At 38.0% G+C, this 18,362-nt stretch overlaps 2 protein-coding genes across 2 annotated transcripts in view; both read right to left on the bottom strand.

The window, feature by feature from the left end:
• Nucleotides 1-12,286, bottom strand: part of LOC136882049 (zinc finger protein 665-like) — a 93,718-nt gene extending 81,432 nt beyond the window's left edge. Inside the window, exons 1-3 of the mRNA XM_068229329.1 lie at nt 12,065-12,286; nt 9,988-10,113; nt 5,636-5,694 (exon numbers count right to left, since the gene is read on the bottom strand). Coding sequence (XP_068085430.1) covers nt 5,636-5,694; nt 9,988-10,113; nt 12,065-12,286 — 407 coding nt within the window. The remainder of the gene's footprint in view (nt 1-5,635; nt 5,695-9,987; nt 10,114-12,064) is intronic.
• A 3,253-nt stretch (nt 12,287-15,539) lies between these two features.
• Nucleotides 15,540-18,362, bottom strand: part of LOC136881800 (uncharacterized) — a 43,083-nt gene continuing 40,260 nt past the window's right edge. Inside the window, exon 5 of the mRNA XM_068229328.1 lies at nt 15,540-15,633. Coding sequence (XP_068085429.1) covers nt 15,540-15,633 — 94 coding nt within the window. The remainder of the gene's footprint in view (nt 15,634-18,362) is intronic.

Genomic DNA, 18,362 nt, shown 5'->3' with positions numbered 1-18,362 from the left:
GGAAAAATCATGCATAATAGGCAGATCTGTCATATTAGTTGAGCAAGATGCAATCACCAAGATATGACTGCGGAGCAGATCTTAGCTCTTGAAAGACCAATGTGAAACACTTAAAAATTATAAATATTTCTACATTTGTACTGTCTTGCTTAAAGTTCTACATTATTAGCATCCTTTTGCAAATCACCCTTGCTGAAGTTGATAAAGGAATAACAGTCTTGCCTAAGCCACGGACGAAGGAGGTCGCATTGAGCCGAGGGTCCCGGGAGTGGGAGTGGAGTTCGGGAGTGAGGAGTGCTGGAAGGTTGCCAAGAGGTGGGCCGACAATGATTGGTATAGATCAGTACAGAGCGACGATAGGAAGATGGCAAAGGAAAATGAAGAAAGAAGAAAAGAAGCCAGGTGGGTGTAAAATGGATATGGAGAGGAAAGGAGAAGTATTGTTATCAGCAGCAGTGATTATAATTTTACTATGTATTGGGGTGTCGAGTGGAACCCAGGCCCGTCATCTAATAGAAAGGAGGAAAGGGAAAATATGGACGCAATCAAAAGAGCTGTAAGAGAGGTGGTGGAAGAAGTTTGCCCTTTCAAGCAGATAAAAAATATGATCGAAGAACAAACTAGTAAGATTGGAGAAATGGATGTATGGTTAAGAGAAAAAACGGATGACATACCAGCACAAGTGAGAAATAACACCAAGGAAGTGGTAACATTAAGGGAAAAAGTAGGACGACTTGAAGAGGGGAATTTTAAGCTGAAAGTAGAAGTGGAAGCAAATACTTTATATAGAAGGAAGAAGTGCTTGTTTATCTATGGAATGCCTGAGGAGTCGAGAGAAGACAAAGTAATTACAACTTTTAAAGTAGTGGACCTAATACAGGGGAAGATGAAAATAAATTTTAGTGAAGTGGATATCGACGATGTGCAGAGAGTGGGAAGAGCTAGAGGCAACAGGCCTATAAAGGTCCAATTGTTTTCAACGTTGATGGCGGATATTGTGTTAGCAAATGCGGGTAATGTGCAGAGAGAGAAAATATGGATAAAGAGAGACGTGGGAAGTGACGCGATCAGAAATGAGAGGTTACTCAGAAAACACAAGATACTAGCTGTGAAACAGGGACTGAGAGCAACTATCAGAGGTCAAAATCTAGTGGTGTCAGACAGAACTTGGAAGAGGATCTGGCATGTAGATAGATTGAAGGACTTAGAAACGAAGTTAAAACAGGATGGAGAAAAGGAGAGTAGTGCAATAAACTGTAGGCAAGTGAGGCGAAATACAAATAACAGTGTGCTGAGGACGGACTTAGAAATGAAGTCAAAGCGGGACAAAGAAAAAGGGAGTAGTGCAGAGATTAGTGGAGAAGATAGGCAAAAGACCAAAAGTAGAAGTGTACCATATGAAGAGAGGCAGGGAGAAGTGCCAAGTGATTTAGTGACCATGATCAGTGAAGGGGAAAGTCAAGGAAGTGAGGGCAGAGAAATAAGGGAAGTGAAGGATAGAAAGGTAAGGGCAGAGGCAACCAGGGAGAGCCTTGACCTGAGTAAGAGTAGAGAGAAAACTAGAAGTTTAAGGGACCTGAGCGGAGCTGAAGATAGAGATAAAAGAAGTCGACAGAGTGAATATAGAGAAGCAGCAAGAAGATTCAAAGAAATGTGGAATAATAGAGATACAAGAAGGGATAGATACTTGATCGACATGTGGGGTACAGGTGGAAAAGATAGGGGTGTAATGACTAGAAGCAGAAGGCAGTAGTGTGCGTAATGTGGAAGATGGCTTGGTAGGTAAATCTGATAATTTAATTAGGAATACTGGAGATTAAGATGAAGTGGTATTTTGAAGGATGCAATGGTATATATTGTGGATGCAATAGTATTTGTGTGTGGTATGAAATTTATTTATTGTTATAATATGTGAAAGGTGGTGGTGGAGAGGCGATGGTATGTGGTGATGGAGAGGTGGTATGTAAGATATGATGTGTTATAGGGCTGAAATGTGGTGTTGGAGAAGTGGTGGTTTAAGATGGTGGATGCAGAAGGTGAGGGTAATGGTCGAAGAAGTAGAGGTGGTATATGAGGTGGAGTTGGTGTTATAGTGTTATATTGCTGAAATGTGGTGTTGGAAGTTATAGAGGGCTTGGTTGTTATAATATGTGAAAGGTGGTGTTGGAGAGGCAGTAGATATAGCTTGGTAGGTAAATCTGATCATTTAATTATGAATACTGGAGACTGAGATGAAGTGGTATTTTGAAGGATGGGATGGTATATATTGTGGATGCAATAGTATTTGTGAGTGGTATGAAATTTATTTATTGTTATAATATGTGGAAGGTGGTGTTGGAGAGGCGATGGTATATGAGTGTTTGGTATTTGTAGGTGAAGATGAAGTGGTATTTTGAAGGATGCGAGGGTATATGAGGGTGTGGTATTTGTAGTTGAAGATGGCTTGATTGGTGAAATTTGGTGATAGAGAGGTGATATATGAGATGGAGCGGAAGTGGTATTTGAGGTATTAAACGTGGATGGTGGATGTTTATTTAAATGTGGTGAAGAAGAAGTGATGGTATGAGAGAGTTTTGGTATTTGAAAGTGAAGATGGTTTGGTTGTTAAATGGATTATTGATTGCTGAATTTTTGGAGTCGGTGAGGTGATTTTAATGTGGGTTGGTAAAGATGGTTTTATTTATTGTTGAAATTTTTGGAGTTGGGAGGTGATATTATTGCCTTTGTGTTTGGAATGCAAGCGCTGAAATGATGATTGATTAGGTGTATAGTGATGTAAGTGCTGAGTGAAATAAGGGCAACTGAAGAGTATGGGAGTAAGTATGTGTAAAATGTCTGTGAGTTTGTAAGAGTGAATACGGGTTGGCAAATGGTGAGTTATTGATGTATTGTGTAATATATAAATCTATTGGTGGCGAAATTGTGGAGATGGAGGGGTGTAGGAGATATGCATTGCTAAAGGACAAAGTTGAAACAGGTGAGGTGTGAGGTGTGAGGTAAACATAGTTATGGCTGGCGAGACAAGGTTTGCCTGAGCACAGCAATGCAGAGTAGGTCATGTAGAAAAACAATGGCAGTGTTGGAATGTGCAGAGTCAACAAGGACACTTGGTAGAAGGTGTCGTCTGGCTCCGGGATCGCACATGTGATATTCTATGTGTTTTTTTTTTTTAAGTAAGGAAAACGGTTCATAGAGGTTATCAATCGTTGGCCAGCTGATTATTAATAGTATTATTATTATTTTTATTATTATTATTATTATTATTATTATTATTATTATTATTATTATTATTACCATTATTTGATTACCATTATTTTATTATTATTATTATTATTATTATTATTATTATTATTATTATTATTATTATTATTATTATTATTATATTTAGTTATTCATTTGTTTATTTATTCATCTATTTATTTAATTGACGTGATAGTTGTAGGGTGGCTTAGGAATAACTCTATAATGAACATGTATTGGGGCTAAACGCCTGTGTTGTTCATTAATAAATACTGATAAAGGAATAACGATCAATGAGAAACAAATTCACATTAATTACTCTCCAGATGATGTGATATGAACTGACAATGCAGAAATCCTTCAATTCCTTTTGAACAGCATCAATATAGCAAACACTGTGTTTGGCCCAAAAATAAGAACTAACCAAACCATACCTCACGGTGCAGCAGACCAAAGGGGCTACGGTCTACCAAGTGACTGCTGCTCAGCCCGAAGGATTGCAGATTATGAGGTGCCGTGTGGTCAGCACAACAGATCCTCTCAGCCATTAATCTTGGCTTTCTCGAACGAGGCCACCATCTCACCACTAAACAAGTTCTCAACTGTAATTGCATATGCTAGTAGACCTCAGCCACCAAGCTTGATAGCTGCAGTCACTTAAGTGTGGCCAGTATCCAGTATTCGGGAGATAGTAGGTTCGAACCCCACTGTCGGCAACCCTGAAAATGGTTTTCCGTGGTTTCCCATCTTCACACCAGGCAAATGCTGGGGCTGTACCTTAATTAAGGCCACGGCCACTTCCTTCCCACTCCCAGCCCTTCCCTGTCCCATCGTCACCATAAGACCTACCTGTGTCGGCGCGACGTAAAACAACTAGAAAAAAGACCTCAGCCAGCCATAAGATAGAGGTAAAAATCCATTATCTGGCTAGGAATCGAACACAGGGCCTCCAGTTAAGAGGGAGGCATGTTACCCTAACACGAGAGCGCCGGCCAAGCATAAAAACGAAGGAAACAAAATCCAAGGCAACAAGCCAAACAGAAAATCACCGATATTTTAAACACCCTGCATGGAAACACCATTGAAAGAGTGTCATATTTCAAATGCTGGTTAACACAAGAATGGGATCCAGATATAGAAGTAAAAATAAGAATCATCACTGCAAGAGTAGTTTTCAAAATTAAAGCAATTTGCATGCAAGTTGTCCAATTCAAACTCACTGGCATGCTGTGAATTGTTATTTGTTAGTGATCCTGGTTTTCTTGACCTAAGGATGGACATTAAGAACATTGTGAATGAATTTACTGCAGGCCTGTGAAATGTTCGATGTTGAAAATCCCATGGGTAGACCAAGTTACCAATGAACATAAACTTCATTATAAATCATAGGTATAGAACTAACTTTTGGGTGACTTGGTTGTGTGCTTTTGCAGATTTTCACTCAGGTGTGTCATTTGGGCTCATCATTTGGATTGGTACACCCCTCCAATACTCTGCTTAGCAGTGGCAGACCAACTACAGGGTCCCACCATGTCAGAAAATAGGGATTACTAGCCTGCAAGAGGAGAACTGTATTCTCTGTTTCCAAAAACCATGCACTAACCATGGAGAAAGACTTTCTTTTCAGAATTATATGTCCATGGGAATTACATATTTTTTGGAAAATGAGAATTCACCTCTCCTTTAGCAGGCTAGCTATCCCTACTTGCTAACATGGCAGGACCACAAAGTTTGTCTGTCACGGTTAAGCAGAGTCTTGGATGAGCATGCCAATCCAACAGATGAGCCCAAATGGTACATCTGGGCAAAACTCTGCAAATACACATGGCATAATCACCCAAAACCTGGTTCTCCTGTGATTTTTAGATCTATGGCCATGAATGCCTTTTTTGGAACAAAATCATTGTACTGGGAAATATTACGAAGTCTCAAATATTGGAAAATGCAGGAAAGCAGTCGATTTTTTGTCACATCCTCCACGATGAAAAATATAGCATGATTAGAGGCAAAGCAGTAGGCAAATGTTTACATAGGCAGAGAAGAATATCCTACAGGTGCAACCTCTAACAATGCTTCAACATCCATAATACCACAACTTTCTATGAGAGAGAAAAGAAAAAAGAAACAAAAGTTACATAATGATAGTTGCCAAACCTCTGTGAGCAGAAAGCACCAGAAAAACATAGCATCCTTGATGAGGTAAGATGCATGTCTTCCTTTTCCTACAAAATTGATACGAGATAGGTCAGTTCACCAGGCAGGTTGGACAAGGTCATTGACATATCACAATCCAAAATGACAACCAAAAGCTGGTCATTTCTAGATTGAATCATCGTATCATGAGTGCTAGAGAAATGAAGATATTACATTACACTGAAATATGTTAGATACTTACTCATGTGATGAACATTCACTATCACCACACTGCTGAATGTGCCCTCCTTCCATCTCATCCTAAGGAAAATAATGAAAATTATTCAATCACAACTTAAATCTAACAGATCATACGGAAATTGTTTGAAAGGGATTGGACATAGAGGTGGATCAATGAGAAGATGGCTCAGTCAAATAAAGTGGGACCTGGAAAGAAATGCCATAAGAGCGTTTCTAGCACTACGGCAAAAGATGAAGCTACATAGAAAATAAGAGTGCTCTTTTTACCACATTCAGGAAATAGGAGATGGCTGAATAACCACAATGACAACTCACATCCACTCATAATTAAAAAATCCTTAGGAATCAGCAGAACATGTTTTTTGAACATCTAGTATGTTACAATCCACTCATATTTAAAAAATCTTAAGGAATTAGAAGAACATGTTTTTGATCATCTGGTATGTTGCAGTACTTTTGCAACATGTGGTACCAGTGGCCTAATTATGTATTCAAAGCAGAAAACATCTGAGTTATACTATCTCTACAGGCTTAGCCCTAAAAAGCGGTACTACGAAATCGATACGAGATAGGCCAGTTCACCAGGCAGGTTGGACAAGGTCATCGACATATCACAATCCAAAATAACAACCAAAAGCTGGTCATTTCTACATTGAATCATCATATCACGAGTGCCAGAGAACTGAAATACAATCTCAGAAGGGCAATAGGAGTCATGGTATCTGATCAGATTATAAAGAACAGATTACAGGAAACGAAATTATGATCCAGGTGACCTGTGTGAATGCCTTGCTTAACATGGCAATTTCAAGCTACCCACTTCCTGCTCAACCATACCACATCACTTGGTAACTTCAAAGAAAAGTCCATTCGACACTCCATGTCATATGATGTCGGCATGTGAAAGATCTCTGGTGACACATTTGGTGTTTACCTGACAAAATTAATTAAATCTCAGCCACAGACGCCCAAAAGAGGTCCGGTACACTCTGTCTGCCATCTATTAGGCCTAGAGTAAAATGGAACGTTGAAATTGTCGAGCAGGCAGCCACATGGTGTCAAATTAAAATGTCTGCACGCTGTAGCTGAGGTCATACAATTATTATTGCTTGGAAACTTCACCACTGGAGAAGAGTGTTGTTAACGGACGAGTCACATTTTCTCCTGACTCCTGTGTATGTGTGTGGAGAGGCACTAAAGAGCATAATTTGCCAAATGTTGTACAGCAAGTGGACAGATCCCAAAAAGGTTCTGTGATGGTAAGGCATGGCATTAGTTTTGACAGCCAAACAGATCTTCTCATTTGTTGCTGCCTTAATGTCAGAGAATGGGACATCTTGAAAAGGCTTCCCATTCAAGTGAACATGTCAGCAGCGAGTCCCGACCAGAATCCCAATAAATTCATTGTAATGGTCCGTATAGACTGTAATTCAACTTGGATTTGGAGGTTGTTTCCACCTTTCAATACTTGTTTGTTATCTTATATTCACACATAACTAACATATAATATATGCATCTAAGGACATGCTTTGTCTCTTTTTGGAGACATCTTCAGCAAAAAACATACAAAAAAGACACAGAGGGTAAGAAATGTTTCAAAGTAACTTTAAAATCCTTAAAAACTTGTTAAACACTGATAATATGTCTATGTTTCCCTCCTCTTCTAGATCTAAAGTGTTTTAGTCCTTGGCACGTGATATAATAAGAAGTTCAGGCTTAATTAGATGCTTCTAATATATGATTTGTATCAGTTGGTTTGAATTCAAATGGAAATATCTCATTTCTGTTGGCAGAGGAAACTCATCTAAACCTTGGTTGAATTTAGATATAATGTGTTGTGTTATCTGTTGATAATAATTATACAAAGGAGTCTCCACACTGGTTTCTTTTGGTTCTTGTTTGTATGCTACTACTAGTACTGTACACTGCAGTGTATGTGCAAGTTGTCCATTGTCGGTCCAGTCACCAAGTCACCAACATTCTTTTCCAACAGAACAAACATGACCTAGGCCACCATAAGTCAATTAGATAGAGCACCCGATGCTAAATTAGGTGGTAGTGAGTTCATATCCCAGTATCGATACGTTGGTCATTTTTGTTCTGTATTTAAAATCACTTTAATGTGTATTGAACATGACCTTATATGCTAAAAAGTGCATTTCTTTTCTTTTCTTTATTTACTAGTTGCTTTATGTCGCACCGACACAGATAGGTCTTATGGCGATGATGGGAATTGAAAGGTCTAGGAATGGGAAGGAAGTGGCCATGGCCTTAATTAAGGTACAGCCCCAGCATTTGCCTGGTGTGAAAATGGGAAACTACGGAAAACCATCTTCAGAGCTGCTGAAGTGCATTTCTAGTAAAATGCGGTCATAAAAATTCAATATTAAATTACATTTTTTTATTTGCCTGTAAAGAATACAGGTGTATCAGGCAGCATACCTAGCAGTCAATTATTGTTCTCTGCAGTATGGTATATATTCATAAACATGTTCTGCTAATTCTTTCAGATGGTGTTGTTACGAACTTATCCTCAATTACAGAAGTTCTGAATGTATACATAATAAAATATTTTGCATTATTTGTGCATTGGAAAAAAATGCTAAATCCATAAGTATTTCAAAATTTGTCTGAATTTCATATTACAAATTCACACAATGTTTCAGACTGATGACCAACGTATAAAAAATGAACACACTGTACATATGCTAACAGAAAATCTACAGGAAATATTTCAACCATACAAACCTTATATTTAGAATGTATCAACTAGACAATACCTTTACATAGAGATATTTCTTTGAAGGAAACACAAAATTTTAAAAAATCTAAATATCTCTGTAGACATTGAGTTTATGAAATAAAGAATGTTGTAGAATTAAAATGTCTTGAATTTAATTCTAAGTAAGTTTCATTCAGCATAAGAAGTTTTGTATGTACCAGGTCTATCAGAGAAACTTAGACTTGATATATACAGGTTTGTTCCCACAGCAGTTAATTCCAAATTTTCAAATAGTATTCATTCCTAGAATTCTCCTCCTAACTGTTAACTACTGTTCTGAGTTCCAATGTCTGCAGGCTGCAGTCACAGTCTGCTTTTTCATTAAAAGCACCAACCCTAAAAATAACTGTAAAAAAAAAAGAAAAAAAAAAACAATCTTATAGTTTAATGTGACTGCTGATATTCTGTCAGAGCCATGGGACCTTCAGTTATACATGAAATCTGTACCACAGAGACATGTTTTAAAAAAATCGCACACATCCTACAGAATTTTCTTTTGCCACTTGTTAAATGTTGCAAAATGCTATCCCACAACACTTACTGCTCACAGACAGAAGAACACAGTGATGGTCTTAATATCTACTCTATAAACACAAACTTCAGAGCCATCGCGTATTAAACGAGGGAGTCAGTCACTGACACTAGAGATATTTCTTGGCCCTAACTCTCATATGATTGGTTAATTAATTTTATGCAATTGTGATAGTTTCATAACAAATATTCTATGAGTTGACAATAGTGTGTCTCTGGTGACAGCTCACTGTTACAGTATTGCTATTGTTAAATTTGAATGGGTAGCTGACTAAATCAGACATTTAACTGTGCTGGAAGGAGGTTTGTCTTCATCACAGTTTCAAAAATGTATAAACTGATGACTCATAACAAAACTGATGAGGACACACCAAAGACTAGCTTGTTGAGCCATTTCTGATGCTATTTCTCCCGCTATTCTATGTGGCTCACGTGGGCATTCAAAAAATAACCTGTTTCAGTCTCTGCAGGCATGTTCAATAGCTTATAGAGAGACCACTCCATCTGGGTCATATCAACATTGGAAAAGAGACATGCATGATGGACAAATTGTTGTCTGTGAAAGGACTTCTAAAAATACAAACAGTATAGATCCAAAATGGGTAGGAATATACGGTTTCAAAATAAGGCAGACTTATTGTATCTCTTTGAGACAACAACGTGAGAATGATATGAATGGCAACTGTATTAAACAGTAGTAGTACATAACCATTCCCTCTAATCAGAAGAAAAGAAAATGATGTACATACTTTACAAAATTAAGGTATTAGTAACAGTAAGCAAAAGAACCACAAAGGGCATAAAAATTGTTTACTCCAAAGCTTCACTATTTTAATAATGTTGGAGTCAGAAGAGAAGTAGAAATAACCAAGTAAGGTTAGAAACAAAAGTTAAAAGTTAATGTACGGTAATTAAATATCAGTTTACATAACAGATTATAATATATTAATATGAATGTTGAAAATATTTTATTGTACACTTGTCCATGTCCCATTTAACACCCAAAATGTACAGGAACCTATTAATAAGACAGCACATACCTGATCAGAACAAGGCTCTTTCACAATTTCTAAATCAACCTCCTCTGAACATGGATCTGCAAACGTAGAAAGTGGTTCTTCTTTTACGTTCACTTGGCTGTCAGAAGGTGGGAGAGCATTTTCCTCCTACAAAGAAAAAGAAAAGGTCCCAGCATGTTGCTGTGTCTTTGAAGTACCATAGCTTAAGAAATATGCTTGTTGTTTAACAGGGCCTAACCTCAAGAAATACACCTTCATGATCATATTATAGATTCTCAGACAAGCTTTATTTATTAACTTATGAGATCACAAGTCTAAACAAGTAAGAGGAACCAAAGGTCAACATTCTGTTCTCACAAGAAGTTGTAGGGATATCTATGATTTCAAACAGATCATAAATTTTAGATCCAAGATAAGAATTTTCTCTTGTTTAAATATTGTGGCTTATGCAGAAAATGTTAGAAAAATAGAAAAGATAAAATTACAGCAGAGTATAAATGTTTATTAAAAAAATCAGACTAAAAGGAATATCAGAGTGATGAATCCTGTTAGGAAGTACTCTTTTAACATGATTACCTCCAAATAACCTTAGATTGAAATAAATCATTATAGGATCATTATTTTTAAAAACTCCCCTTCTTATAAATGAATATTTGTCCCAAATTGTCCTCTTGAATTCCAACTTTACCTTCATATTGTGATCTTTCCTAGTTTTAAAGACACCACTCAAACTTATTTGTCTACTAATGTCGTTCCATGCCATCTCTCCACTGACAGCTCCCAGCACAAACTTTACAACATTTTTATAATACTACTCTTTTGTCGGAAATCACCTAGAACAAATCAAGCTGCTTTTCTTTGGAATTTTTTCCTGTTTTTGAATCAAGTAATCCCATACACTGGAACCATACTCCAGTTGCAGTCTTACCAGAGACTTATATGCCCTCTCATTTACATCCTTATTACAACCTCTAAATACCCTCATAACCATGTGCAGAGATGTGTACCCTTTATTTACAATTCGATTTATATGATTACCCCAACAAAAAAATGAGAGCTTGCTCACTGAAATCTGTTCACCAATTTTCTCACAATTTCCAGTGGGACTGGTGACCTTAGATGTTAGGCCCCTTTAAACAACAAGCATCAGCAGCAGCACAATTTCCATTGCAAAAAATGTGCTATCAAATCATATTTAGCTACTTCATGTTGCACAATTCGGGATCAAATAAAACTCACCCAGATCCCATTAGTCTGCCCATTGTGCAAACAACAATGAGCTGATATGCAGTCAGGGAAATAGGCAGCTACATACCCTTATTTACCAGTAGATGTTGGCGTGCATAATTTGGATGAGTGGGCTGTGAACAAATTTAACAGCAATTCTAAACTTGTGAGCATTGTGCAGGAAGAGTTGAAGAAATAGTACCAGGGTTTTGACCAACCAGAGCCCATAGCCCTCACTTGTCACAGTGTATCTTCCATTTGTTCAGATCACTGAAGAAATTTCTGAAAGGTACACACTTCCACAATGATGATGAGCTCAAGGCTGTGGTGCAGAAATGGTTCAAGGAGCAAACACAATTATTATTTTGGGGTGGCATTTAACGCTTGTTGAATCAGTACAAATCGGAGGGTGACTTTCTATTCTATGATGGTACTGGCCATTTCCATTCCAATGAAGCAAGAGTGAGCACGAGGCCTTGGGGACAGGTAGTTATGGCAGCTGGCCAAGCCCAATGTATGGCATACTTCCTGCTTTCTGCTATCTCACTTGCATTTGTTCATGTTGTTAAGACATGTCAAGATTACTATATTTTAAAAATATACACTGATCAGCCAGAACATTATGACCACCTACCTAACAGCCGGTATGTCCAGTGTTGGCATGGATAACAGTGGTGACGCATCTTGAAATGGAAGCAAGGAGGCCTTGGTAGGTCACTGGAGGGAATTGGCACCACATCTGCACACACAAGTCATCTAATTGCCGTAAATTCTGGCGAGAGGGGTGATGAGCTCTGATGCGACATTCAATGACATTCCAGATATGTTCGATTGGGTTAAGATCTGGTGAGTTGGGGTGCCAGCACCTCACTTGCAACTTGCCACTGTGTTCCTTGAACCACTCCATCACACTCCTGGCCTTGCAATAGGGTGCATTATTTGTTGAAAAATGCCACTGCCACTGGGAAACATGATCGTCATGAAGGGGGTGTACATGGTCTGTAACCAGTGTACGATACATCTCGGCCATCATGGTGCCTTGCATGAGCTCCACTAGACCCATGGATGCAAAAGTGAATGTTCCCCACAGCATAATTGAGCCGCCGCCAACTTGTCTCCATCCCACAGTACAGGTGTCAGAGAGCTGTTCCCCTGGCAGAAGATGGATCCGCGCCCCCCTCTCAGCATGATAAAGAAGGTATTGGGATTCATAAGACCATGCAATGCTCTGCCACTGCACCAATGTCCAGTGACAATGGTCGCATGCCCATTTTAGTTGTAGTTCACGATGTCGTGGAGTTAACATTGGCACATGCAAGAGTTATCGGCTGCGGAGGTTCATCCTTAGGAGTGTTCGGTGCCCTTTGTTTTCAGACACACTTATACTCTGCCCAGAATTAAGGTCTGATGTTTGTTCTGCCACAGTTCGCCGCCTGTTCTGTTTTACCAGTCTACCCAGCCTACGACGTCCGACATCTGTAATGAGGGGTGGTCGCCAAACACCTCGACGTTTGGACGTGATTTCACCTTGGTTTTGCCACTTGTTGAAGACACTCACCGCAGCACGCCTCGAACACCCAACAAATCGTGCAGTTTCTGAAATGCCCGTGCTGAGTCTCCAGGCCAACACAATCTGCCCCTGGTCAAACTCATATAGATCATGTGCCTTCTCTATTCACATACAGACACCACGCTCACTGATAGTACATGCACTGTGGGTGTGTCTGACTAGCAGTCGTTCCTCTTCAGGTGACACTGCTATCGCCTGGACGGGTTTAAAATGATGGTAGGTAGGTGGTCATAATGTTCTGCCTGATCAGTGCATATAGTTCAGTTAAATATATTTGTGCATGCATTAGTCAATTATATTTGTGCAAAGCTCCCCATTCTTCTTTTAGATCTGTGGCTTTGGACAGAGCACTGGCAGGCTTAAATCTTTTCCATCTTTCATTTTCTTCAAAATCGCCACCCAATATGTGGATAAGAGCTTCATCTGTGATATACAGCTTCTCAAGAATTATGAAATACAATACCACAGTGACTGTACAATGAACAGCAATTATTACACAGCAAATGATAAGCATGAAAGTTACTCGAACCCTTACCTTCTAAGCTACTGCCCCATCTGGTATCTCTACAAATAACTAAGACTCGCAAAACACCCACTAGATATCACAAAGTTCGAACTTCTCCTGCAGTCTACTGTAGGAGAGTACAGAAAAAGCAAAAACACTCGACTGTTACAGCGGTCCACCGGTCATGTGGCATAGCTCCTGCACAACAGCTGAAGCAGTCCAGTGGCTACCCAGCATGGCTTTTTCCTGACTCATACAGTAGTCCATCAGAGTGAAAAGGTTAAACATTGCAGAGCCCCTTGAAGTATGTTTTGTAATTCAATTGTATTCATAAAAGGGCACAGGTGTGTTTCAGTTGATCATCATCATCAGTGTCTAAAGGTCTATGCAACCATTCTTTTCTCTCCTAAGCTCCTCATTTCATTTCATAATAAGAACCATAATGAAGGCTCTGTGCTAAGTCTTGGAGGATTTTTTTTCTCCCTTGGTTATCCTCGGCCTTTCTTCCCCATGTTTTTCCTTTCAGCAGACTGGTAAGTAACATGTTATGTCACAAGATATGGCCAGTGAATTTAGCTCTTCTTCTCTGTATCATTAACATCAGTTCTCTCTTACCTTGAATTTCTTGTAGAATGCTTTTGTTTGTTTCCTTTTCAGTCCATTTAATCCTTAGCATTCGTCTCTGGACCCAAATCTCAAATGCTTCCAGTCGTTTCCAATTGTTTCCACCATTCCTCATCTCTGATCATCCAAGATTCAGTTGATCATAACTAGTAAAACTGTGTCCTCAACATGAGGTGGTACAGCTCATTTCAGGCACAACCCCTATGAAGGTGAGCTCCATGTACCATTTTAACCACATACTAGCCCTCCTGCCATTCTTAAATTATGGCAGTTCTGGAAATCGAACCCAATCTCTGAGGATGGCAGTAAATAGTGCTTACCATTACACTATGGAGGTGGATGATCATAACATACAACATGTGAAACTACAGGATAAAATAGGGTTAAGAAATAGGAAAATGAGAAAGCCGACTTATGTGAAAATGTTAAGTGTGAACTGGTCATTTCTTTCTGTTCCTCCCCCTCCTCACATTGACCTTTGACTCTATAGGCTGTATTCAGAGACATCCCTTCAAGCCTGAATTGGAATTCGGAGATCACACTTAGACATATATTTTTAATCTAGAAAAAATATAATATAGCTGAAGACCACACAACTTACTTGTCTAAATGACAGTAATAACATCTGTTTAGTGCAGTAAAATTAAGTTTAGGATTGAAATAAATTTCAAAGATGATGATTTCCAAGAATTCATATATTACGCATACAAAGATAATTTGCCAGGTACCACAGGTTTATGTGAGAAACAGTGAAAATCTCCTTGATACTTTCACAGAATGTTCATTTAAAAGACGACATAGGTTCTCTAACAAATGTGTACATAACATTATAATGCCACTAGTGATACCAGAACATGTTGGAGATCATAATATTACCAGTACATATTAAATCACTGACTGTAATAAGATTGCAAATGACAGTTTGCAGGCAAGCAAAACATAACAGACAGAGAAAACCCACTATGGATACCTGCCCCAATAATAGGGAAACCACAGAGGTTAAACCTACTGTTTAATCTATAAGGACAATAAGAATTTTTCCAATAATTATTTCATATTCACCATCTGATGTTTGATTTTCTCAGATTTTTTACAAGTGACATCATCATAGTTTTAGAAAATTCTAATTTTCATAACATACTTACTGCACCTCCTTTCTAACTCCAAGATATTAGACTGAAACTTTTCAGAATCAACTGATATTTTAACCAATTCATCAGCATAGGCAAATTACTCACTATATTTGCACTAAATCCAGTTTCTCCCAACAATTTAATGAACAACACAAGTGAAAGATCCTTGTCTAAGCCCTCTAACTACTATTAACCAAGAACTCTTTCTACTATCTATTTTCACTGGAGCCTAGCTGTTAACATAAATGCCTTGGATTACCAGTAATAACCTACTCCTGATCACTCCATATAGCCAACAAACAGTATATTCTTTTGTACTCTGTCATTCATCTTCTCTACATCTATGGAGGATAAGAATTGTCTATACTTATGATAGTATTTTTCAATTACTTGGCACATGCTAAAAATCTGGTGTTGACAGCCTCCTTGGCCTGAAAAACTGCACTAATTTTAATCCAATTTACTTCAGGTCACACGCTCCATTGTTAAAAGAATATACTTTATGATAGCCCAATTACCTTGTTAGAGGGTTCTTCTTCTTCATCCAAAGGTCTCTCTTGCTCACATTTGATAAACATGGGTTCTTCCATACTTTTTGACAAGCAAACCTGTAAAACACAATCATTACAGTTCATAAAACAAGTAAAATACACAATAAATTCGGAATCAAAGAAGATCACAGCCCTTGTTAACCCTGTATGGCAGGCTAAGACCTTGGTTCTATTATTGAGATCTGTGAAAGGCATATGCCATTGTAAACATAAGATTTCACAAGTATCGTGCTCATTAAAGCAACCTTCCCTATGAGTACAGAAGCTTCATTACCAGGGGTGGAACAATATCAGATAATTGGCAAGTAAATAATAATAATAATAATAATAATAATAATAATAATTGGTTCCTCCTATGTGAGAAGGCTTTTTATTAGCTGCTGCTTTCCCACAACCTCGAGCCATTATCTGTATGTGCTAGGCTATACTTGCAAGAAGTGGGTAGAAAATTGCATGCCACTGCCAAATCACCTCACGGCATACAGTCCACAAACTTGACTAATGTCATGCATACTCTGAGGAACAAAATGAAAATAAACACCAGAGGGCAGTCATTAATTAAAAAAGGATACTGAACTAATTGTTAGAAAGTAAGTTGACAACTGCCTTAATGCACTGATTTGAAGGATACAACCACAGGATAAAACCTTTGCTATTAAAAGTACCTTACACTAATGAAAATTATCAAAGTGAAGGAAATAATGAGGCAAAAAATAATGAAGAAAAATCCTGAATATATAACATTAAATAAATAACAACATAGCCAGATAGAGATAAAAGAGCACACAATCACAATGCCAATTTGAATATTACTGCATAAAAACCAGAATAAAATAAAGGATCCTACCTCAAATATGTTGCCTTCAATCTCCAACTGGATGCAGGACAAAGTATGTTGACTCTCACAGAGTTGAAAAAAATTTATAATTACATTGATTTCAAAACACTGAGAATTTAGTATGAGATTCAACTAACAGCAGTCTGTAGGAATTACAACCAACAGCAGCTACAACATCTGTCAGATGTGGTTCTGTATGATACAGTAGCATGCACGATGGTCCCTGGTCTGAAGTAGTCAGCCCGAAGCCGGTAGGTGGAAGAAAAATACTTACATGAGATATATCGCCTTGAGTATAATCACTGAAAAGTAATGTTTGAACAGTTGATTTATGCATCTAAAAGATAGAGCAAATTAAAATAGAATAAATTTTGGACAGTTTTATGGAAATAATATGCATTTTATTGAGAATTAAAAATAATATTACTATCATTTAATGTTTACATAATTTATAAATATTAATTCATATTTTACATCATCTTCAGTAGAATTACATCAGAATACAGATAACCCTGTTCTGTTTCTACAGCACGAGGAAGTTACATGAAGAAAGGCTTATATTTTTCCACTATCCATGGGGTTACTAGTCTCATTTTATGATATTTCGTGGTGCTTTTGTTCTTTGTTCTTTTGATTCCACAAGTTCCATAGCCAGATAGAGTTATGACATTATGTGCTAGGCTATACTTGCAAGAAGTATCTTTGACCAACTGATTTAAAATCTTCCTGTAATTATTACATGCCAAGTTCTCTTTTCCTTAATTGTAGCCACATTGCAAAGGAAATATGAAAAAATTATTTGGTTATCCTCTGGAATTTGTTTCCTTGCCTTTTCAATAATATTCTGAATACCTTTGATTTCCATGAAGGTGTACCCTCATAAAAGGAATTTTCATTTTATTTCACGGAAGTTTTACTTATGAAGAAGCTACATATATATCAAAAACACAACATTAGTGGCAACATAAATTGCTTGACAAAAAGTGTACTGACCAATTGTAACTCATCACTAGGGATGGGAATTTGCCTATTTTATTCGTGTGTTCAGAAACATAGACTTTTGATGTATAAATCCGTTTTAGGATCCTTTAAGCTAGATTTTGTTGGTTTTATTGTGTCTATAAATGCCTATTTCAGGGGTTTGTGTGTATTTTGAGTATATTTGCTTATTTGATGCCTTTTTAATCTATTTTAAGAAGCTGATTTTCTTCCAGTAACTGATGTGCTTGACAGAATTACCTTCTCATATCTCAAGATCTGTTTACCCCGTGAATAAAAATGGGAATTCTCGGAAGTCACCAGAAATAGTTGTTGGGAAATTTCCATCAGAAGAAACAAGGAACAATTTGACAACGTTGAACTATGGTTCACAATCCATATCCCTTATACCTCCTTCTCGATATCAACTGTTGTATGCGTACGCTTTATCTTCAGAACTTGTTGTGATTTATTGTGAAGAAGTGTGTCTGAGGCAATGCCCAAAGAAAAATCACCGGGCGAGTTGGCTGTGCGCTTAGGGCCACGCAGCTGTGAGCTTGTTTTCGGGAGATAGTGGGTTCGAGCCCCACTGTCGGCTGCCCTGATGATGGTTTTCCATGGTTTTCCATTTTCACCCCAGGCAAATGCAGGGGTTGTACCTTAATATTAATGACACAGTCACTTCCTTCCCACTCCTAGGCATTTCCAACCCTATTGTCACTCTAAGACCTATCAGTGTCGGCGTGACGCCAAAAAATTGTAATTGCAAAGAAAAACCGTCGAAGACCTACAGACTGAAGCGGTGGATCTCAGGTGATCCCAATTTCACACAGATAAAAGGGTGATCTTCTCCCAAGCTTGCTGTAAGGAGGTAAGTTCGTTTGTTCCTTTTATCCTTTTTTTTGTGACAGACTACGATCGCATTTCATTGTAGCATTTATAGGCCTATTCAATTACGTATTGTAGAAAG

This window comes from Anabrus simplex, chromosome 10 (assembly GCF_040414725.1).
Source record: "Anabrus simplex isolate iqAnaSimp1 chromosome 10, ASM4041472v1, whole genome shotgun sequence".
NCBI lineage: Eukaryota > Metazoa > Arthropoda > Insecta > Orthoptera > Tettigoniidae > Anabrus > Anabrus simplex.
The sequence above is the reverse complement of the archived record's forward strand: the minus strand, read 5'-3'. Positions and strand labels throughout refer to the sequence as shown.